We start from the raw sequence: 23,541 nt of genomic DNA, 5'->3' as shown, positions 1-23,541 counted from the left end.
CAGTTTGTGGTTGGGTTGAGTCAGGTCTCCAGTGATCCTTTGGGCCCTTTTTACACACCTGTCACTGTAGTTGTCCTGAATAGTGGTAAGTTCACATCCACAAATGCACTGGGCTGTCCACACCACTCTCTGCAGAGTGCTGCAATTGTGTATATTTAAAGTGGAGGTTGATAGGTTCCTGATTAGAAAAGGTGTAAAAGGTTATGGGGAGAATGCAGGTGAATGGGGTTGAGAGGAATATGCAAATTCAAACTAAATTTATGCAACCAATTAAATTTATGCAAACCAATTTTATGTCAGTGTTACAAATTCATTGGTATCCAAAATAGGCATATTTCACATGGAGGTTGAGAGGGATAATATATCAGCCATGATGGAATGGCAGAGAGAATTTGATGGGGCTCAATAACCTTATTTCCCTCCTATGTATTATGGTCTCGGATTATCAACATTTATAACAGTATGGAAAATGAATCACACTAGGGGAGAATGGAGTACACTTTTTTATTCAAAATTCACATAAGGGTAAAAATATCTGCAAAAATAACTCAAAAAATTTGATAGAATAAGGTGAAGCCAGTAGACATTTTTTTAAACATACCATGAAGTCTGCTGCTGAAGTCTGTCCCATTTCACACTACTGATGCAGTGTACAACCAGACAGCGGGACACAGATCCCCGCCTCAAGCCTCACCTTGAGGCCACGCGAACACTGTACAGTCCCAGAAGCAGGGAGGAAGAAGCCAGCTGCTCGACCTGATCGGGACACTGGAGGACAGGTGCCGCTCAAGAGAAGCGAAAGAAGGGCACGCACCCCGACCCCCTCCTCCCACACCTACCCCCCCAACTCCCCCAAAACCAAGCTACAGGCCTTGGGGCGAAGTCCTTCAACTGTCCTTGTCAGGCTGCAGTGAGGCCGCAGCCAGCGTTACCGTGGTGACTGGCTGTCCAGCCATGCTGTGGATTTGCATCTTGGCCAGTTTCTTCTGTTCGCATTCTGTGACCAAACGGTTCAGCTCCGCTGCGCTGTAGCCGATGAGCGTCTTCAAGTCGCATACAAACTTATAGACGAACCGCTTCCCCTGGACCTTGCAGATCATGTCCCCATCGTAATAATATCTGGGCGTGAGAGAAGATATTAGGGTGTTAGGGATTATTCTGGAGTTATGAAATTATGTGACTACAGCATATATTAATTCAAGTGAGTCTTCTGTTCTTATTGTAAACTGAAAGCAATCAACAGCCTGAAGTTAAAGGTACAGCTTTACAAACAGCATTGTCTACAGGCTGGCAGCCCTTAGCACAGGACTGGCTGCTCAAGAGATACAGCTTGCAGAGTAAAGTGACCATGAAACGTTCTTGCCTGCATCAGCCAAACACAAGACAGACATTAATTGGCCTGCATCAAACATCAAACAAGGCAACGCTGGCTATGTATTTGTACATTGTGACTGAGTTCAAGGAAGCTTGCCGATCAGACCGATTTTGTCAAACATGGCTACATGCATAGTCGATCAGTCAATACTTGGGATGGTTATGTACTCAGAGAGTCAACCCTGACAGCTTTAATTTTGTGTCTGGGGTCTCTGACCCCAGAAGCTGTTTGACTATCTGAATCAGAATCAGAATTAATATATCACCAGCATAGGTTGTGAAATTTATTAACTTTATGGCATCAGTACGATGAAGTACATGATCAGCAAATATAGAGGGAAAAAACTGAGTTACATTATGTACGTGTATGTGTGCTTTTATTTGTATATGTGTGTGTCTATTATATATGTCTATTAAATAGTTAAGTTAAATAAGTAGTGGAAAAAACTAATTTGGAAAAAAAGCAGTGAGGTAGTGTTCATGGGTTCCAAGTCCATTCAGAAATCGGATGGCAGAGGGAAAGAAATTGTTCTTGAATTGCTGAGTGTGCGCCTTCAGGCTGCCGTACCTCCTTCCTGAGAAGAGGGCACATCCTGGGTGGTTGTGATCCTTACCTTGTCCCAGAGAAGGTATTTGATCATTCAGAGGGGTTTGCTACTGCAGATATGCAATTCAAAAGAAGCACTGTCAACCCAATGTATTGAAGAAAATGATGTGATTGTAACTATTGATTCAGCTACTGCTACCATTGATCTTAAGCCCATAAAAATGTGATGTACTTTGAGTTGTGGGACTCTATGAAGAGGGTTTCCAGGAGAATGTCAGCTTGTCATGATGAATATCACCAGCTTCAGTGTCTCTCCAGTGACTTGTCACAACAGCCAGAAATCTTGTTTAAAAATGACACCACTTCACTTTGACTTCCTTTCACCATTTACAATCTTTCCCATGGTCCTGCCCAGAAAACACTTCTTTCTTTAACCTTCACTTGGTGATAGAGATATATGGCAAATAAACAGGTCCTTTGGCCCATCAAGTTTGCACTATCCATTTATTCTCTTCACATACCCAACCCCCACTTCATAGTTTCTACCATGTGCTTATATACTAAACACACTTGAGTGGCTAATCTAGTGGGCGGCATGGTAGTGTAGCAGTTAGCATAACACTTTACAGCCCAAGCGATTAAACAGAAGACTGGGGTTTAATTCCCACCACTGTCTGTAAGGAGCTTGAACATTCTCCCCGTGACTATGTGGGTTTTCTCTGGGTGCCCTGGTTTCCTCCCACATTCCAAAGACATACAGGTTAGGGTTAGGAAGTTGTGGGCATGCCATGTTGCAGCTGGAAGCACTCGAGCTACCTGCAATACATCCCTAGACTGTGTTGGCCGATAACACAAACAATGCATTTCAATGTTATGTTTCAATGTTTCAGTACTATGTGACAAATAATCTTCACACCCTACACCTCCCAAAGAGGCACTAGCTAATATGAGACGGCATAATTTTAAGGTGATTGGAGCAAAGTATATTGAGGGGATGTCAGAGGAAGCTTTTCTCCCTCCCCACACACAGAGTGGTGGGTGTGTGGAATGCCCTGCTGGGGTGTTCGTAGAGGCAGATAATGTTAAGGACATTTATGAGACTCTTAGGTAGGCATATGGATGAAAAGAAAAATTGAAGGGAAATGTTGGAGTGAAGGGTTAAATTGATTACTGTGTGTACTGTGCTGTTCTATGTTCTATTAGAAACATATAAAACCTACAGCACAATACAGGCCCTTCAGCCCACATGTGCCAAACATGTACTTACTTTAGAAATTACCTAGAGTTATCCATAGCCCTCTATTTTTCTAAGCTCCATGTACACGTCATGAGTCTCTTAAAAGTTCCCATTGTATCCGCTTCCACCACTGTCGCTGGCAGCCCATTCCATGCACTCAGCACTCTGCGTAAAAAAACTTATCTGACATCTCCTCTGTACCTACTTCCAAGCACCTTAAATCTGTGCCCTTTTGTGATAGCCATTTCAGCCCTGGGAAAAAAGGCTTCGGCTATCCACACGATCTATGCCTCTTATCATCTTCAGGTCACCACTCACCTCTGCCGGTCCAAGGAGAAAAGGACAAGTTCACTCAACCTATTTTCATATGGTATGCTTCCATATCCAGGCCACATCCTATTAAGTCTCCTCTGCACCTTTTCTAAAGCTTCCAGATCCTTCCTGTAGTGAGGTGACCAGAACTGAGCACAGTACTCCAAGTGGGCTCTGACCAGGGTTCTATATAGCTGTAACATTACCTCTCGGCTCTTGAACTCAGTCCCATGGTTGATGAAGTCAATGCACCAAACACCTTCTTAACCACAGAGTCAACCTGTGCAGCAGCTTTGAGTGTCCTATGGATTCAGATCCCAAGATCCCTCAGATCCTCCACACTGCCAAGAGTCTTACCATTAATACTATATTCTGCCATCAAATTTGACCTATCAAAATGAACCACCACACACTTATCTGGGTTGAACTCCATCTGTCACTTCTCAGCCCAGTTTTGCATCCTATTGATATCCCGCTGTAACCTCTGACAGCCCTCCACACTATCCACAACACTCCCAATTTTTGTATCATCAGCAAATTGACTAACCCACCCTTCCACTTTCTCATCCAGGTCATTTATAAAAATCACAAAGAGAAGGGATCCCAGAACAGATCCCTGAGGCACACTACTGATCACCGACCTCCATGCAGAATAGAACCCTGTGGGCAAGCCAATTCTGGATCCACAAAGCAAGGTCCTCTTGGATCCCATGTCTCCTTACTTTCTCAATAAGCCTATCAAATACCGTATCAAATGCCGTGCTGAAATCCATATGCATTACATCTATTGCTCTACCTTCACCAACATGTTTATAAGGCACGTAAGGCACGACCTGCCTTTGACAAAGCCATGCTGACTATTCCTAGTCATATTATGCCTCTCAGGACCTTTCCCATCATCTTACCAACCACTGAAGTAAGACTCACTGGTCTATAATTTCCCGGGCTATCTCTATTCCCTTTCTTGAATAAACGAACAATATCTGCAACCCTCCAATCCTCCGGAACCTCTCCCATCCCCACTGATGATACAAAGATCATTGCCAGAGGCTCAGCAATCTCCTCCCTCACCTCCCACAGTAGACTGGTGTACATCTCATCCGGTCCTGGAGATTTACCCAACTTTACCCAAGCATTCCAAAGCTCCAGCACATCCTTTTTCTTACTTTTGATATGCTCAAGCTTTTCAATCTGCTGTAATTCATCCCCACAATCACCAAAATCCTTTTGTGTAATGAATACTGAAGCAATGTATTCATTAAGTATCGTTGCTACCTCCTCCAGTTCCATACACCCCTTTCCACTGTCATACTTGATTGGTCCTATCTCTCACGTCTTATCCTATTGGTCTTCACGTACTTGCAGAATTCCTTGGGGTTTTCTTTAATCCTGCTCTCCAATGTCTTCTCATGGCTCTGTCTGGCTCTCCAAATTTCATTCTTAAACTCCTTTCTGCTTGCCTTATAATCTCCTAGATCTCTATCATTACCTGGTTTTTTGAACCTTTTCTAAGCTTTTCTTTTCTTCTTGACTAGATTTTCAACAGCCTTTGTACACCACGGTTCCTGTACCCTATCATTCTTTCCCTGTCTCATTGGAATGTACCTAGGCAGAATGCCACGCAAATATTCCCTGAACATTTGCCACATTTCTGTTATACATTTCCTTGAGAACACCTGTTCCCAATTTATGCTCCCAACTCCTGCCTGATAGCTTCATATTTCCCCTTACTCCAATTAAACACCTTCTTAATTTGTCTGTTCCTATCCCACTCCAATGCTATGGTAAAGGAGATAGAATTGTGATCACTATCTCCAAAATGCGCTCTCACTGAGAGGCCTGACACCTGACCAGGTTCATTTCCCAATACCAGATCAAGTACAGCCTCTCCTCTTGTAGGTTTATCAACATACTGTGTCAGGAAACCTTCCTGAACACACCTAACAAACTCCACCCCATCTAAACCCCTCACTCTAGGGAGATGCCAATCGATATTTGGGAAATTAAAATCTCCCACCACGACTACCCTGCTATTATTACACCGTTCCAGAATCTGTCTCCCTTTCTGCTTGTCGATGTCCCTATTACTATTGGGTGGTCTATAAAAAACACCCAGTAGAGTTATTGACCTTTTCCTGTTTCTAACTTACACCCACAGAGACAATCCCTCCATGATTTCCTCTCTTCCTGCAGCCGTGACACTATCTCTGATCAGCAGTGCTACACCCCCACCTCTTTTGCCTCCCTCCCTGTCCTTTCTGAAACATCTGAAGCCTGGCACTGTAAGTAACCATTCCTGCCCCTGAGCCATCCAAGTCTCCATAATGGCTGCATCATGGTTCCAAATACTGATCCATACTCTAAGCTCATCCGGTTTGTTCACAATGCTCCTTGTGTTAAAATAGACACATCTCAAACCATCGGTCTGACTGTATCCCTTCTCTATCACCTGCCTAACCTCCCTCTCGCATTGTCTCCAAGCTTTCTCTATCTGTGAGCCAACCGCCCCTTCCTCTGTCTTTTCAGTTCAGTTCCCACCCTCTAGCAATTCTAGTGTAAACTCTCCCCAATAGCCTTAGCAAACCTCCCTGCCAAGATAATGGTTCCCCTCGGATTCAAGTGCAACCCGTCCTTTTTGTACAGGTCACGCCTGTCCCAAAAGAGGTCCCAATGATCCAGAAATCAGAATCCCTGCCCCCTGCTCCAATCTCTCAGCCACACATTTATCCCCCATCTCATCCTATTCCTACACTCACTGTCGCATGGCACAGGCAGTAATCCATAGATTACTACCTTTGAGGTCCTGCTTCTCAACTTCCTTCCTAACTCCCTGTAGTCTTTATGACTTAGAGTGGGGCAGGAGCATCCAGGATGGATTTGAGAACATTAAGGCCATGCACTGGGACCAAGCAGAAGCCTTGGGGAAATGGCAGAAGGAACAAACTGCCTCAAACCATCTACTTGGAAGCATGGCGACACTTGCAGTCTGTCCCAGCACATGGTGTTGGTTGTTGACACAGAACAATGTATTTCACTTTTAAGTTTTGATGTACATGTTACCAACATAATTAATCTTTAGTCTTTACCTTTAATTAACTTTTTGGGATTGGGCACATAGTCACAGAGAGTGGACAAACTCCACAAAGACAGCAACGGTCAGGATGGTACCCATGAGGCAACAGCACAACTACCTGAACCATTTGTTTCTCCCTTACAGACTAATGGCCCAGAAAGAGCTTGTGCAGAAGCATTTGAAAAGCATTAGGTTAGATAAGTCACTGGGACTGGATGAAATATATCCCAGGCTACTGTGGGAAGTGAGGGAGGAGATTGCCGAGTTTCTTGCAATGATCTTTGCATCATCAATAGGGACAGGAGAAGTACCGGAGGACTGGAGGGCTGCAAATGTTCCCTTGTTCAAGAAAGCAAGTAGAGATAACCCAGGAAATTATAGACCAGTGAGTCTCACTTCAGTGGTGGGCAAGTTGTTGGAGAAGTTCCTGAGAGGCAGGATTTATGAGCATCTGGAGAGACATAATCTGATTAGGGATAGTCAGCATTGCTTTCTAAAGGGCAGGTCGTGCTTTACAAGCCTGACCTAATTCTTTGAGGAAGTAACAAAACAATTGAGGAAGGTAGAGCAGTGGATGTAGTGTATATGGATTACAGTAAGGCTTTTGATAAGGTTCCCCATACAAGACTCCTTCAGAAAGTAAGGAGGCATGGGATCCAAGGAGACTTTGCTTTGTGGATCCGGAATTGGCTTGCCCACAGAAAGCAAAGGGTGTTTGTAGATGGTTCATATTCTGCATGGAGGTCAGTGACCAAGTGGAATGCCTCAGGGATCTGTTCTGGGTGGGTTAGTAAATTTGCTGATGACACAAAGGTTGGGGATGTTATGGATAGTCTGGAGGGTTATCAAGAGGTTACAGCGGGACATCATTAGGTTGCAGAACTGGGCTGAGAAGTGGTAGATGGAGTTCAACCCAGATAAGTATGAAGTGGTTCATTTTGGTAGGTCAAATTTGAAGACAGAATATAATATTAATGATAAGACTTGGCAGTGTGGAGGAACTGAGAGATGTTGGGGTCTGAGCTCAAAGCTGTTAAGCAGGTTGACAGCGTTGTTAAGAAGGCGTCTGGTGTGTTGGCATTCATCAACCATGGGATTGAGTTCAAGAGCTGTGAGGTAATGTTACAGCTATATATGACATTGGTCAGAACACACTGTGCTCAGTTGTGGTCACCTCACTACAGGAAGGATGTGGATACTATACAGAGAGAGCGCAGAGGAGGTTTACAAGGATGTTGTCTGGATTGGGATGCACACCTTATAAGAATAGATTGAGTGAACTTGTCTTTTCTCCTTGGAGCGACAGAGGATGAGAGGTGACCTGATGGAGGTGTACAAGATGATGAGGGGTATTGATCGTGTGGATAGCCAAAGGCTTTTCCCCAAGGTTGAAATGGCTATCACGTGAGGGCATAGTTTTAAGGTGCATGGAAATAGGTACTGAGGGGATGGCAGGGGTAAGTTTTTCCACATAGAGAGTGGTGGGTGAATGGAATACACTGCCAGCGGCAGTGGTGGAAGCGGATACAATAGGGTCTTTTAAGAGCCTCTTGGATAGGTACATGGAGCTTAGAAAAATAGAGGACTAGGGAAATTCTAGAAAGTTTCTCGAGTAGGTTACATGGTCGGCTCAACATTGTGGGCAGGAGAGCCTGTAAGTGCTGTAGATTTCTATGTTCTAAATAGGACCATTTGGCAGGCTGTTGCAAGGATCAGTATTTGCAATCTATATTAATGACTTGGATGAAGCCAAAGTGTAAGGTATCCTCTTACCAACGCCACAGAACTAGGTGAGAAAATGCGTGTGAGGAAGATGTAATGAGATGTACAAAGAAGGTGAGTGGGCATGAAGATGGCAGATGGAGTGTGATGTGGATAAATGAGGTCATTTGCTTGAAAGAATAGAAAACATTTTTAAGTGGTATGAAAACTAATAAATGCGAGTGCACAGTGCAATCTTGGTTCAAAAAAAAAATCAACAAGAAATTAGTAAACTGAACATTGATCTTTTCTACAATCAATCTGCTTCACCATCGACGACATTTTCAAGAACCAGTGCCTCAAGAAGGTAGCATCCATCATGAAGGTCGTTCACCATTCTGGCCATGCCCTCCAGTCGTTACTACCATCAAGGTGGCAGTACAGGACCCTGAAGGCACAAACTCAACGATTCAGGAACAGCCTCTTCCAGTCTGCAACCAATTTTCTGAATAGTCCATAAACATTAGCTAATTATAAATTCCTTGCACTATCTATTTCTGTCATTTGTAGGAATTTTACATCTTTGCAGTGTACTGCTGCTATAAAGCAACAATTTTACCTCACACAACTCAGTGAAATAAGCCTGAATTGTTCAGGAGATTGGGCGAGATTAGACCTACATCTTCCAAGAGGCAAAGCAGGCAGTGCAGTCCACGGCCCTCTCTTTTGCCACGAGGAGGCTATCCTCAGAGTGAAGGAGCAACAACTCATACTCCATACCTCAGTAGCGTCCAACCTGATGGCATGAACATCAAATTCTCCTTCTGGTAATTTTTTTCCCTCTGCTTTCCCTCTTTTATTTCTCAATCTGTCCTCTTCCCTTTTCTCCTCACTTGCCTATCACCTCCCTCAGGTGCCCCTTGCCTTTCCCTTTTTCCCATGGTCTATATTCCTATCCTATCAGATTCCTTCTTCTCCAGCCCTTTACTTTTCCCAGACACCTGGCTTCATCTATCACCCTTTAGCTAGCTGCCATTCCCGCCCCCACTTTTTTATTCCAGTGATTTCCCTCTTCCTTTCCAGTTCTGAACAAGTGCCACAGCCTGAAACGTTGAGCATTTATTCATTTCTATAGATGCTGCCTGACCTGATGACTTCCCCCAACATTTTGTGGATTTACTCAGACCAGATTGATCTAATATAAATGAAAGAGAGAAAATCCCACTGTGACAGTCGCACTTCCCAGAAACACTGACAGGCCATTTCCTCATTCTGGAAAGTTTGGAACAAGGGGCTGGATCCCAGGTAAGACTGAAATAACCAACACACAGAAAGTGTAGAGGGAACTCAGCCAGTCAGCCAACATCTATAATAAATAACTGAAGTTTCGGGCCAAGACCATTCATTAGGACTGGAAAAGAAGGGAGGGGGGTGGGGGTTTGGAAGAAGCCAAAATAAGAGTGGGGAGGAGAAGGAGTATAAGCTGATAGGTAATGAGCGCGAAGGAATCACTTGTGTTGACGTTAATGAGATGAAAGTGTTTTCTGTTTGAACTGTGGAATTTCTAACACAAGGAAGGGTTCAGTCATTGTACTCATTAAAGATGGGCACAAGGAAATAAAGCAACAGTTAGATCAAGCAAAAGATGGGACTGAGGTTGGTGCTCTCACTGAATGAACAGACTCAATGGGCCACGTGACCAATTCCACCTACATGTCTTACACCCCTTTCCTTTAAGACAACCAATATTCTACCTCCACTGCAATGAACTGGTCGTTCACACATCTTGAAGCTGACGGAACTCTCAATTCCCTCCGCTTCAAGCAAAGTCCAATCCTTTATCACTTCTCCCTCTCTCCTCTGCATGAGATGCTTACCATAGCAGATGGGCAGTAAATGTTAAACGTTCGCGATCTCACAGACTTCAGTTAAACACAAGTCTGAGCACTGACTGAGTCACGCTAAGTGTTAGTGGACGCTGTGATGACTGGGATTTTATGGGATGAACTGAGAGAATTTCATAGGAACAGGTGGCATTTGATAACTGAATCAGCCAAGAAGTGCACTTCTTCTTCCTGAAAATGCAAACTCCAGATACATGTACTAAATACTGGCTTGTATTTTTCTTTCAAGATCGTCACTGAAATATGATTCTAATAATAAGACAGTAAGACATATGAACAATATTAGGCCATTCGGCTCAAATGAGTCTGCTGTGCCATTCCATCATGGCTGATTTATTTTCCTTCTCAACCCAATTCTCCTGCCTTCTCCCCACAACCTTAGATGCTCTGACTAATCATGAACCTATCAACCTCCGCTTTAAGTACACCCAATGTCTTGGCCACCACAGCTGTCCATGGCAATGAATTCCACAGATTCACCACCCTCTGGCTAAAGAAATTCCTTCTGATCTTTGTTCTTTCAAGAGGAACATCCTCTTGAACCCACGCTATGTGGACCTTTCAATATTCCATAGGTTTCAATGAGATTCCCACTCATCTCCTAAGCCCCACAGAATAAAGGCACAAGGTCTTCAAACACTCCTTATACGTTCTCAGGATCATTCTCATAAATCTCCTCTGGATCCTCTCCAATGCCAACACATCTTTTCTCAGAAAAGGGCCCCAAAATTGCTCACAATATCCAAGTATGGTCTGACAAATGCCTTAGAAAGCCTTAGCATCATATTCTTGCTTTAATTGTTCACATTAAATAGAAATATATCCAGAAAACAGACTTTATTAAAAAAATGATTTTGCTTCTCACTTCACAAAAACTTGAACTTTTAAATAAACATTTTTGAGAGGATCTAAAACTAAAGACAACAAAAACTTCTGTAATCTGTAAGAATTACACTATTGAAAACTCCCTGGCATCTGACAGATTTGAACTGCCAGACATCACTACAGGAACCAATTACGATCCGAACGAAAAGGACCTTTTGAAAACATACACCCAGTGACTGTAAAACATAGGAGTGTCTTCTGAATTCCAGTGAGTATGGGCCCAATACTGCCAAATGCTCCTCGCATATTAACCCCTTCATTCCCAGAATCATCCCCCTGAATCTCCTCTGGACTCACTCCAATGACAATACACCCTTTCTACGATAAGGGCCCTCACTTTTTAAAAAAAAAATACACAGGTAGTCCCCGAGTTACAAACGTCTGACTTATGGACAACTTGTACTTACGAACCGAGGAAGGAGAACGCCCGTCCACCATTTTAAGTCGTTGCTGTTGACACTGTGTTGAGTGTGTAACCTTGTATTTCGCTTAAATTTTTCTTAGCAACATTCACCCTGACCCCCCCACCCCCCCATTCCAGTTGGCTGGTGGCGCAGTGAGATCAGCGTTGGGCTCGAGAATGGAGTTTCTGGAGTTCAATCCAGTGACAGACCGCTCCCGTGCCGGGTTGATGTTGATCCAGTGACTCCCGTATCATCCGTGCCAGGTGAATGTTGAGCTTGCAACTCAACCTCATAAAAAAAACAATGCCACCTCCAGTTTAAATTCCCACGCGAAATATTGTAGAGGATCAAATACCCAAACACAGCACAGCCCCCACTTGTCCCATTTAACCTGGCTCAGTGTGGTGGACTTTAGGACCCAGGGAATTCAGTGCGGTGGTCCTTAGGACCCAGCGGACCTCGGGAGCCGGCGGAGATTGGGACCCACTGCCCGCAGTGTTTCTGTTCTGTTGATGGGAAGCAATCGCGATTGAAAATAAAGTGGAAATAATAAAGCATTTGGAAAGAGGTGAAACACCATCGGTCATTGAAAAAGTGTTAGGCTATAATCGGTCAACAATCGGAACAATTTTAAAGGATAAAGTGAGAATAATGAAGCATGTGAAAGGCTACAATGAAAGCTACAATTATTACCAAGCAACACAGTGGTTTAATTATTGGAATACATATGTTTCTTAAGTGCTTTCTATGCATAGAAAGGTAAAATGTATACTACGACAAACATTTGACTGATGCTAAACAATACCGGATGTACTTGTTCCGACTTAAAGACAGACGCAAGAACGGAACTCGTTCATAACCCGGGGACTGCCTGTACAGTATTTCTGTATTTTGCACGTTTTTTAATCTATTCAATATACGTATACTGTAATTGATTTAATTATTATTATTATTGTTTCTCTTTGATATTATGTATTGCATTGAACTGCTGTTGCTAAGTTAACAAATTTCACATCACATGCCGGTCATAATAAACCTGATTCTGATTCAAAATTGTTGACAATACTCCAAGTGTGGCCTGAATAACATCTTAAAAAGCTTCATCTTTCTCTTTTTTTGAATATTCTCTTCCTTCTGAAATAAATGTCAACATTGCATTTGCCTTCTTAACCACAGACTCAACCTGTATATTATTAACCTTCTGGGAATCTTGCATGAAGATTCCCAAGTCCCTCTGTTCCCTTGACGTTTGAACATACTCTGCATTTTAGTAAAAGTCCACATTATTGTTCCTTTTGCAAAAATGCATTATCATACATTTCTCAAATCTGTATTCCACCTGTCATTATTCGCTCACTCTTCCAATTTGTCTAAGTCCTGCTGCAATCGCATTGCTTCCTGAGCACCACCTACTCCTCCACCCATCTTCATATCATCTGCAAACTTTGCCACAAAGCCATCAATTACACAATCTAAATCAATGACAAACAATGTTAAAAATAGTGGTCCCAATAATGACCCTTGAGGAACACCACTACTCACTGGCAGCCAACCAGAAAGGGCCCCATTCCCATTCACTGCCTCCTGGCTATCAGCCATTCCTCTATCCATGCCAGTACCCTGTAACGCCATACACACCTAATCAAAATCTAAGTAAATGACATCTACTGCCTCTCCTTTGTCCAGACAGCTTGTTACTTCTTCGAAGAATCCTAACAGATTTGTCAGGCAAGATTTCCCTTAACAGAAACATGCTGACTTTGACTTATTTTAATCACTTAAGTAAGTACATGTTCGGCACAGTATTATGGGCCAAAGGGCCTGTATTGTGCTGTAGGTTTTCTATGTTTCTATTGGTGTCCAAGTATTCTGAAATCTTGTCCTTAATAATGGACTCCAACACTTTCGCAACCATTGAGGTTAGGCTAACTGGTCTATAATTTCCTCTCTCTTGTCTTCCTCCCTTCTTAAAAAGTGAAGTAACATTTGTAATTTTCCAGTTGTCTGGGACCATACCAGAATCAAGTGATTCTTGAAAGATCATGACTAATGCATCCATTATCTCTTCAGCAACCTGTCTCAGGACCCTGGGATGTAGTCCATCTGGTCCCAGTGACTTACCCACCTTAAGACTTCCGGTTTCCCTAGCACTTTTTCCTTTGTAATAGCAATGGCACTCACTCCTGCACCCTGACACCTCTGGCATAGAGCTAGTGTCTTCCACAGTAAAGACTGAAGTGAAGTACTTATTAAGTTCATCTGCCATTTCTTTGTTCCCCATTACTACCTTACCAGCATTATTTTTCATTGGTCCAGTATTGACTCTCACTTCCCTTTTATTTTTTATATAACTGAAAGAACTTCTAGTATCCTGTATTGTATTATCAGCTAGTTTGCCCTCATTTAATCTTTTCCCTTCTTACAGCTTTCTTAGTTGCCTTTCATTGGATTTTGAAAGCTTCTCAATTATCCAACTTTCCACTCACTTTTGCTACTTTATATGCCCTTCCCTTGGCTTTTATGCAGTCCTTAACTTCCCTTGTCAGCCCCATTTGCCTACCCCTGCCACCTGAGAACACCAACTTGTGTGGGACATATCTATCCTGTGCCTTATGAACTATTCCCAGAAACTTTCAGCCATCTCTGTTCTGCCGTCATCCCTGTCAGTATCCTCCTCCAATCCACCTGGGCAAGCTCCTCTCTCATGCCTCTGTAATCCTGTTTATTCCATTGCAATACTGATACACGTGACTTATGCTTCTCCCTCTCAAACTACAGTACGAATTCAGTCATATTATGATCACTGCCTCCTAAGGGTTTCTTTACATTAACCTGACTAATTAAGATCTGGATTATTACACAACACCCAATCTAAGATGGCCTTTCCCTGAGTAGGCTCAAGCACAAGCTGCTCTAAAAAGCCATCTGGTAGGCACCCAACACATTCCCTCTCTCGTGATCCAACACCAACCTGATTTTCCCAATCCCTTTGCATAATGAAGCCCCCCCATTACAATTGTGCCATTACCCTTATTACATGTCCCTTTCAGCTCCCTTTGCAATCTTAACTGCACATCTTAGCTGTTATTTGGAGGCCTATGTATGATTCCCATAATGTTTTTTTTTTACCCTTGCAGTTTAACTCCAACCACAAAGAATCGACATTATCTGATCCTATGTCACCTCTTTCTGAAGTTATAATTTCATCTCTTACCAATACACACCACCACCTATTCCTTCCTGCTTGTCCTTTCCACACAAAGTATACCCTTTGATGATAAACACCCAACTATGATATTCTTTCAGTCACAACCACTTTATTAGACACACTTGTACAGCTGCCTGTTAATGCAAATATCTAATTAGGTAGCAACTGAAAACATAAAAGCATGGTCAAGAGGTTCAGTTGTTGTTCAGACCAAACATCAGAATGGGAAAGAAATGTGATCTAAGTGACTTTGACCGTGGAATGATCAGTGCCAGATGGAATGGCTTGAGTATCTCAGAAACTGCTGATCTCCTGGGGTTCATGTACCCTTCAGTCAGTGGTCGGGTCCATGGTATAAAAAGGTTGGGAATCTCTGCTCTAGAGTTTAAAGAATGATGCAAAAAACAGAAATTATCCAGTGAGCTGCATTCTGGGGGTGAAAATGCCTCGTTAATGAAAGGGTCAAAGGAGAATGGCCAGACTTGTTCAAGCTGTCAGGAAGGCAACACTGACTCAAATAACCATGTGTTATAACAGTGGTGTGCTGAAGAGCCCCTGTGAACACACATGTTGAACATTGAAGTGGATGGGTTACAGCAGCAGAAGATCACTAACATACACTCAGTGGAAATTTCTATTAGGTACATGTGGTTCCTAGTAGTTGCCACAGAGTCTACATAATGAAGGTAATTTTATCTGTTTGAAAGTAGAACAGAAGCTACTTTCCGCTGGTGGGAAGTGTCTCTGCCCAGAATGATGCTTCCTGTGTCTAGCTGACTCAGTAATCAGCGTACCACATACGAGAATCAACTCAACCTATCTTAAAACATGGGTAGCCATAAACTCATGCTGCAAATCACAGCCTGGATCTCAGTGGATGCTTGAATGGGTTATTCAAAAGGAGGGTGTGAAATTACTTTTATACTAATGCGGACTGCAGCAAAGTGCAGAGAAACAGTAAGCACCAAAGACCCGTGAGCAAAGTCGAAAACTCAGTTCAAGGTCAGAAAGCTCTTCACCAAAGGAGGCTGCCAAATGAATCAGACAGTTTATGCAGACGGAGACCCTGAGATCAATCAATATTTCATTCATTACCGAAGTATGTATACCATTTACAACCTTGAGATTTATCTTCTTGCAGGCAGCTATAATTTGAATTTATATGATTTATATTTGAACGCTATAATTATAATCAGCAGATTACACTGACTCAATTTCCTTGGCCAATCATAATGTACCTTGAAAGGTAGGAATAAAATTTAAGCAACACACATAAAATACTTTAAGAATTGAGCGGATCAGGCAGCATCGATGGAATAAAAAGCTGACATTATGGGCTGAAACTCTTCTTCAGTCTTGAGTTGCAACAGTATAACTGTTGGAATGTCAGGTGACTTACCTGAGAGCTCGACTTAATTTCTCATAGTTCATGGTGGGCTTGTTCTTTCGCTGACCCCACTTTTGAGCCACTAACTCCGGTTGGTTCAGCTTGAACTCGCCTTCATCGCCAACCCACGAAATGCAGTCACGTGCATCCTTGTCTGTGAGAAGCTCCAGGAGGAATTGCCAGAGTTGGATCTGCCCATTGTTACCTGGAGAGCAAACAACTCTGCTTGTCAGTTTCTGCTTCAATACTGTATAAACAGTGCAAATTAACTTTGCATTTTGTGATAGATTGCAGCTTTGAATGTGGATAATTAAAACACTTGAGTGTCAGGAACCAACTAGGTAACGGTCTAAAGTTACATAGACGTGAGTCATAGAGTCACAGAAAAATACAGCACAAAAAAAGGCCCTTTGGCCCATTTAGTCAGTACTAAACAATTTAAACTGCCCAGTCCCATTAACCTGCATAGTCCTCCATATCCTTCCCATGCAGGTGTCTTAACTTCCCAAAGTACATGACTTGTCAGGGTTAAATTCTATCTGCCATTCTTTTTCACTTTCTTAGTGGATCTAAATCGCACTGTAAGCTTCTCCACTATCCACTACACCCACAATTTTGGCATCATATGCTAATTTACTAAACATGCCATCTACACTCTCAACCAAATCATTCGTAAAAATGACAAAATACTGATAAAATAGCACTTAATCTGACAGCACACCAATGATCATGGCCCTTCAAACCTGAAAACATGTTAAGTAAGCACATGAACCTCAGGACCTGCACCACCAGGACCAGGAACAGTTACCATCCCTCAACCATCAGGCTCTTGAACCAAAGGTTCACTCAACATCATTTGCCCCAACACTGAAATACTCATATTAACTCACTTTCTAGGAATCTTCATCTCATGTACTTGATGTTTATTGCTTATTTATATTATTTTTATATTATATATTGTTTCTTTTTGCATTTACACAGTTTATTGTCTTCTGCACAAGTTGGGCGGTTATTCATTGAATCCATTATAGCAATTATTCTGTAGATTTGTTGAGTATGCTCATAAGAAAATGAATCTCAGGGTTGTATATGGTGACATATTCAGTGCCTATAAAATGTATTCACCCTCCTTGGAAGTTTTTATGTTTTACTGTTTTTCAACATTGAATCACAGTCAATTTAATTCGGCTCTCCTGACACTGATCAATAAAGAAAAGACTATTTTGTGTCAAAGTGACAAGAGATCTCTACAAGGCGACCTAAATTAATTACAAACACAAAACATAAAATAATTGATTGCATAAGTATTCACCCTCTTTAATATGACACACCAAACCATCACTGGTGCACCCAATTGGTTTTAAAAGTCACATAATTAGTTAAATTATGCACATCTGTGCAGTCATGGTGTTTCAATTGATTGTAGTAAAAATACACCTGTATCTGAAAGATTCAACTATTAGTGAGTCAGTATCCTGACAAAAACTTCACCACGAAGACAGAAGAACACTCTAAGTAACCTTGCAAAAAGGTTGAAAACCTTGAAAAACACAACTCAGGAGATGGATACAAGAAAATTTCCAAGTCACTGAATATTCCTTGGAGCACAGTTAAGTCAATCATCAAGAAATGGAAAGAATATGGCACAGCTGTAAATATACCTGAGCAGGCCACCCTCAAAAACTGAGTGACCGTGCAAGAACGGGACTAGCGAGGGAGGCCACCAAGAGACCTGTGACAACTCTGGAGGAGTTACAAGCTTCAGTGGCTGAGATGGAAGAGACTTTGCATTCAACAACTGTTGTCCAGGTGTTTCACCTGTTGCAGTTTTATGGGAGAGTAGCAAAGAGAAAGCCATTGTTGAAAAAACTCAAATGAAATCTCAGCTAGAGTTTGCCAGAAGGCCTGTGGGAGACTCTGAAGTCAGCTAGAATCAAAATTGAGCTTTTTTGGCCATCAGACTAAATGCTATGTTTGGTGTAAGCCAAACACCATCCCTACCATGAAGCATGGTGTGGCTGTATCACTGAAGCAGGCCCTGGAAGGCTTGTTAAGGTAGAGGGTAAAATGAAAACAGTAAAATACAGGGAAATCCTGGAGGAAAACATGATGCAGTCTGCAGGAGAACTGTGACCTGGGAAAAGTCTTGTTTTCCAGCAAGACAATGACCCCATGCATAAAGCCAAAGCTATAGAGGAATGGCTTAAGAACAACAAAATTGATGTCCTGAAGTGGCCAGATCAGAGTCCAAAACTCAATCCAATTGAAAATCTGTGGCTGTAAAGGTGCATTTACTAAATACTTACTTGAAGGGGATGAGTAATCATGCATTGAATTATTTTGTTTTATATTTGTAATTAATTTAGATCACTTTGTAGTGATCTGTTTTCACATTGACATGTTAATTAGTGTCAAAAAAGCCAAATTAAATCCACTGTGATTCAATGCTGTAAAACAATAAAACATGAAAACTTCCAAGAGGGGGGGAAATAATTTTTATAGGCACTCAATGTACTTTGATAATAAATTTGCTTTGAACATTGAATGTGAGGGAAGTGGAAAGGCAGAAGGGATAGTTTAGTCGGTCATTTGATTATTTATTCAATTAGTTCAGCTCAACACTGTGGGCTGAAGGGCCTGATCTATGCTGTACTGTTTTTTGTTCTATATCCCTCCATTACCATGCTCTGCTTCCAATCACCAAGCCCATTTTTATCCAATTTCTTTATCTTCAAGTCCCCTTCCTCATAAGACATGACAAGTTCATAGTTGCAAAGTGCATGAATTTCACCAACGTCACAGTTTGATTTGAACCCACAACTATCAAGCTGCTCATCAAATCCTATCAACACCAATGAAGTGATGGATGATCTTTGAAAATACTGGGTAAAAAAGAATATCAGGAATGAGGTGGTCACGGATAAAGATAAGACCTAGTCTCAGAACATTCCAAAGTGTGCTAAAGCCAATGAAGATTTTAATTGTATTGTAAGGAACAGTTTCTCTGCAGATAAAAGTGAGATAATTATTAGATAGATTGGATGTCAAATACTATTATAGCTCTGGAGTTCAATTCTGACATCATCTGTAACGAGTTTGTACGCTCCTCCCCGTGAACGCGTCGGATTCCTCCAGGTGCTCTAGTTTACTCACATATTGCAAAGATGTACTGGTTAGTAGGATAACTAACATTGTGCATTATCCTGTGATTAGCCTAGGGTTAAATAGTTGGGTTGCTGGTTGGTGTACTTTGCTGAGCCAGAAAGATAAATAATCAATGCATTGTGGCGATGATGGAATGTTGGCACAACATTTTGGAGGTATGTACTGTTTCTGGCACAGTGCTGACTCCTCTCAGCTCCAGCACCCTTGGGCTCAAATTGAACCTCCAGCACTGCTTTTGCCAAATCCTCCCTCAGATCTCAGGGGTTTCCCTTTCCTCTCACTTTTCTACATGGCAGGTTGTTAGGCCACCGTAATTAAACCTGGCAAAAATGGTTGAGTTGATGGGACTATAAGGTTGAAAAGGTTACAGGAAATAAAACTAACAGGACAAGTACTACATCTCCCTCACCACCATACAGGGCGTCGAAAAGAACTTCCAGGTGAGGCAACACTTCACCTGCAAGTCTGTTGGGTTTGGCTCTTGTATATGGTGTGGCCTCCTCTACATCAGTGAGACCTGATGCAATTTGGGCAGGGGGAGTTTGTTGTGCACCTTTGCTCTGCCCACCGCTAAAACCACGATCTCTTGGTGGTCACCTATTTTAATCTGACTTCTCTTTTGTTACGTATTCAGGCAACAATAAATAGATGAGTTAGGCAAGGGTTTATATAACAAATAACACGTTTATTAAACACTGAAAACAAACCCCCCAAAAGTAAACAAACACTAACGTAACCGGAAATCAGCTGCTGTGAGGCAGCTTAAACAGTTCTTAAAGCGATGCAGCTCGAACAGTTCTTAAAGCGATGTTGCAAAAAGAGTTCTTTTAAGTAGGATTGCCACAAGTTCAAAATGCTCACGGTCCATTTAAAAGGAGAGACTTTATAAGGCGATTTAAATTCTCTTTCACATCGTTTTGCTTCGATCCCCGACGTCGAACTTTTCCCACGAAGAATTTACGAAACGAAACGGCTTAAAGGCACTGACCTTTCCTTTATCACACGGTCCTCAATCTTCTGCTATCCCGCAGAGGTTAACACAAGAACAGTCAACGAATTCCTTCCGAATAAGGATTAAATAAGGTCGATCCTGTTTCACCGTCGAAATAGATTCTCCTCGATCTTTAACTCCCGAACTCCGATCTTCACTCTCCACTGATTCTCAACTAGTAGTATTGTAAAGAAACTGCTGGCAATGACCTTTTAAACTTTAGGCATTAGATAAAACTTCATCCTTCAACTAAACTGCGTCATCACATTAAATCACGCAGTGGCATGAAGTCAACATGGCAAATCCAGCCACGAACTGCACCCCCTCACAGGGTGGGGTCTTCCTTTTATAACCTGTAAAAAAAACCTGTCACAAGATCTCTACTGGCGGGAAAACGACATCACTCCACCATCACAAGACCATTACCTCAAGTCCAGTATAGCTTCAGCCCCAGTTATGTGACAAGGGTACCACTGTCATGTCACGAGTACGTAACACTTTCCCATTCTGACATGTTGGTCCATGGCTTCCTCTACTGTCACAATAAAAACACGCTCAGATTGCAGGAGTAACACATTGTCTTTTGTCCTGGTAGCCTCCAATCTGATGTCATGAACATCAATTTCTCAGCCAGTAATTTCTCTCCCTTTCCTCTTCTCTTCTTCCATTCCTCATTCTGATTACGCTCTCATCTCTTCTTTTCCCTTCTCCTCACCTGGACATCACCTACCTCTGGTGCCCCTCCTCCACCTCCTTCTCCATGGTTCACTGCTCTATCCGGTCAGATTCCTCCTCCTTCTGACTTTCCTTGCTTCCCCCACCACCTCACTTCATCCCTGCTCCCCAACCCACCCTCGCACCTGATTTTACCTGTCAATTGTGCTGCTTCCCATTCGTCACTCTCTTATTTCTGCCCTCATCCTTCCCAGTCCTGATGAAGGGCCTCAGCCTGAAACATTGACTGCTTATTCCCTTCCATAAATGTTGCTTGATTTGCCAAGTTCCTCTAGGTCAGGGGTTCCCAAGCTGAAGTCCACAGATCCTGTGCTTAATAATATTGATCCATGGCATAAAAAAGGTTTGAACCTCTCTGCAGTACTTTGTGTAATTGATGGAATTCCCTTGTGAGATGATGCGAACTCAAGAACTGAATTCACTACTTGTGAGGCAGAATGAGTAGATGCTTTTTAATTGCTTTCTTTATATTTGTAAAGCAGTTTAAAAATTTGAAATAATTTTAGTAGCATGTTTAATTAGATTTTGGCTGTGTCTGAATAGACTTGTGATTAAAAAGGCTTGGCTATAATGACTGTCAAAACAAATTGTGTGTGGGACTAGCCATTTACGCTGGGATAAACCCTGTACTATGCTGACCCACACTGATTAGCTGGGAGCCAGCTCCTTTGCAGAGGTTCATGCCTAGAGATGATGCAAATTAAAAGAGTATTTGGGCAACAGACAGCTGGCAAGCATTAGCAGCTCAGGCAGATGAAGGAAGATCCAGCCCATTAAAACCCATGCCATCCTCATTTCCTCGTACCTGTCCTGTTCCCTGGAGAACTTCTGTCTTCACCGGAGATCCGTGGAGCACGTGGGACTTTGGCAGACTTTGGCGTTCCAGTGAAGACCTTAATTGTGGTGGGAGTTGCCGGCTGCACTGTGGCAGGAATTATTTGGACAGCTGAAAATTAAAATGAAGACTGCAATGATCAGAGAGCTCAGTTAAGCAATTGGTGTACAAAACTATACTCATACCAATGTTTGGTTCAGAAAATGATCAGACTTTATTCCTATAAGGACACCAGTCAATGCATGAAGTGTAAAATTTCACTTCACCCCATCAGCAGCACAGTCCTGATTAAACAAAATGATTAAATAATTTTGGTCAAATGATTAAAGAAAGTGTTCCAATCCCAAAGACAAGATTTACATACAATTTTGAATCTTGAAAACAATGATCCAAATCAGATCTCTTTTAGGCAGTATTTATAGAACGTTCTAAAAGCACAATTTTAGGCAGTTCCAAGAAAATATTTGTCACCAGCAATGGCATAGCCCAGCACAACAGCAGGGTGCCACAGTAATAGGGCACAGGGCAATATTATTAAAGCTAGGGGTGGTTAGGAGTTAAATTCCATTGTCTTCTGTAAAATGTTTGTACATCCTTCCTGCGTGTGCATGGATTTCCTCTGAGTGCTCTGGTTTCCTTGCACAGTCCAAAGGTGTACCGGTAGTAGGTTAACAGGTCATGGTAAATTGTCCCATGATTAGGCTAGGGTTAAACAGGTGAGTTGCTAGGAACCCATTCCCCGCTGTATCACTAAATAAAAATAAATAAATAAAGTGCTGAAAACAAAGTGAAGTACTTAAGCCAAGTTAAGCAGATGTGGACAATTTTGGGTTTCTTTGATTCCCCGCCATCACAGAGGCAGCTTGTCCAGCCAATCTGAGTCACTCCACATGATATCAAGATGCAGATGAGACCAATGGATAGAAAGGAACAGATAAAACCTCAGCTGTATATCGAAGACATGTACTCTAGAACCAGTCACACCTCTAGCCAAGCTGCTTAACACTAGGACTGGGCCAACAATAAGGGAAGTTGCTTGCAAGTCTCCTCTTCAGCTAGATAAATCTAACCTGGGTAATTGCTGCCCAGCAGTCTTCAACAATGAGATGGACCATGTTATTGTTTGTGTTGTTCAGTAGCATCACTCATAAATAACCTGCTCTCTGATGCTCTGTCAGGCTTTGTCATACCGTGCTCTGCAGCGGCAAGGTAGCTCATGTTTAGCACAATGCTTTACAGTACAGGCTACCCGGGTTCAATTCCTGCTGCGGCCTAGCAGGAGCATGTACATTCTCCCCACGACCACGTTGGTTTCCTCTCACAGACCAAACGTTGGTAGGTTAAATGGTCATTGTAAATTAGTCTAGGGCAGGAGTTCCCAACCTGGGGTTCATGGACCCCCCGGTTAATGGTAGGGGTTCATGGCATAAAAAAAGTTGGGAACCCCTGAGCTAGGGGTTATGTAGGTGGGTTGCTGAGCTGGGCAGCTTGTTGGGCTGGAAAGGCCTGTTCAGCGCTGTATTTCTAAATAAATAAATCAATTTATTATCAAAGTACATATATGTCACCACACACTACCCTGAGATTCATTTTCTTGTGGGCATTCACAGTAGATACAATGAAATACAATAGAACTAATAAAAAGCTACAAAGCCAGACAACCTACATTCCTAAGGCATACAGGTGATTAGGGCAATCAGTTACATGGGTATAATTGGGTGGTGTGGGCTAGGGACCTGGAAGGACCTATCATCATGCTGTGTCGCTAAATAAAAATACAGAA

At 42.3% G+C, this 23,541-nt stretch overlaps 1 protein-coding gene across 6 annotated transcripts in view; it reads right to left on the bottom strand.

Moving 5' to 3' along the window:
* Window positions 1-490: 490 nt before the first annotated feature.
* The window catches only part of gabpa (GA binding protein transcription factor subunit alpha), an 82,316-nt gene continuing 59,265 nt past the window's right edge, over window positions 491-23,541 (bottom strand). For all 6 annotated transcript variants that reach the window (XM_059968922.1, XM_059968926.1, XM_059968923.1 and 3 more), the window contains 3 exons: window positions 21,729-21,869; window positions 16,045-16,237; window positions 491-1,119 (listed from right to left, as the gene is read on the bottom strand). In XM_059968922.1, coding sequence (XP_059824905.1) covers window positions 888-1,119; window positions 16,045-16,237; window positions 21,729-21,869 — 566 coding nt within the window. In that variant the 3' untranslated portion in view covers window positions 491-887. The remainder of the gene's footprint in view (window positions 1,120-16,044; window positions 16,238-21,728; window positions 21,870-23,541) is intronic.

The sequence above is a fragment of the Hypanus sabinus genome, chromosome 4 (genome assembly GCF_030144855.1).
Source record: "Hypanus sabinus isolate sHypSab1 chromosome 4, sHypSab1.hap1, whole genome shotgun sequence".
Taxonomy (NCBI): Eukaryota; Metazoa; Chordata; class Chondrichthyes; order Myliobatiformes; family Dasyatidae; genus Hypanus; species Hypanus sabinus.
The sequence above is the reverse complement of the archived record's forward strand: the minus strand, read 5'-3'. Positions and strand labels throughout refer to the sequence as shown.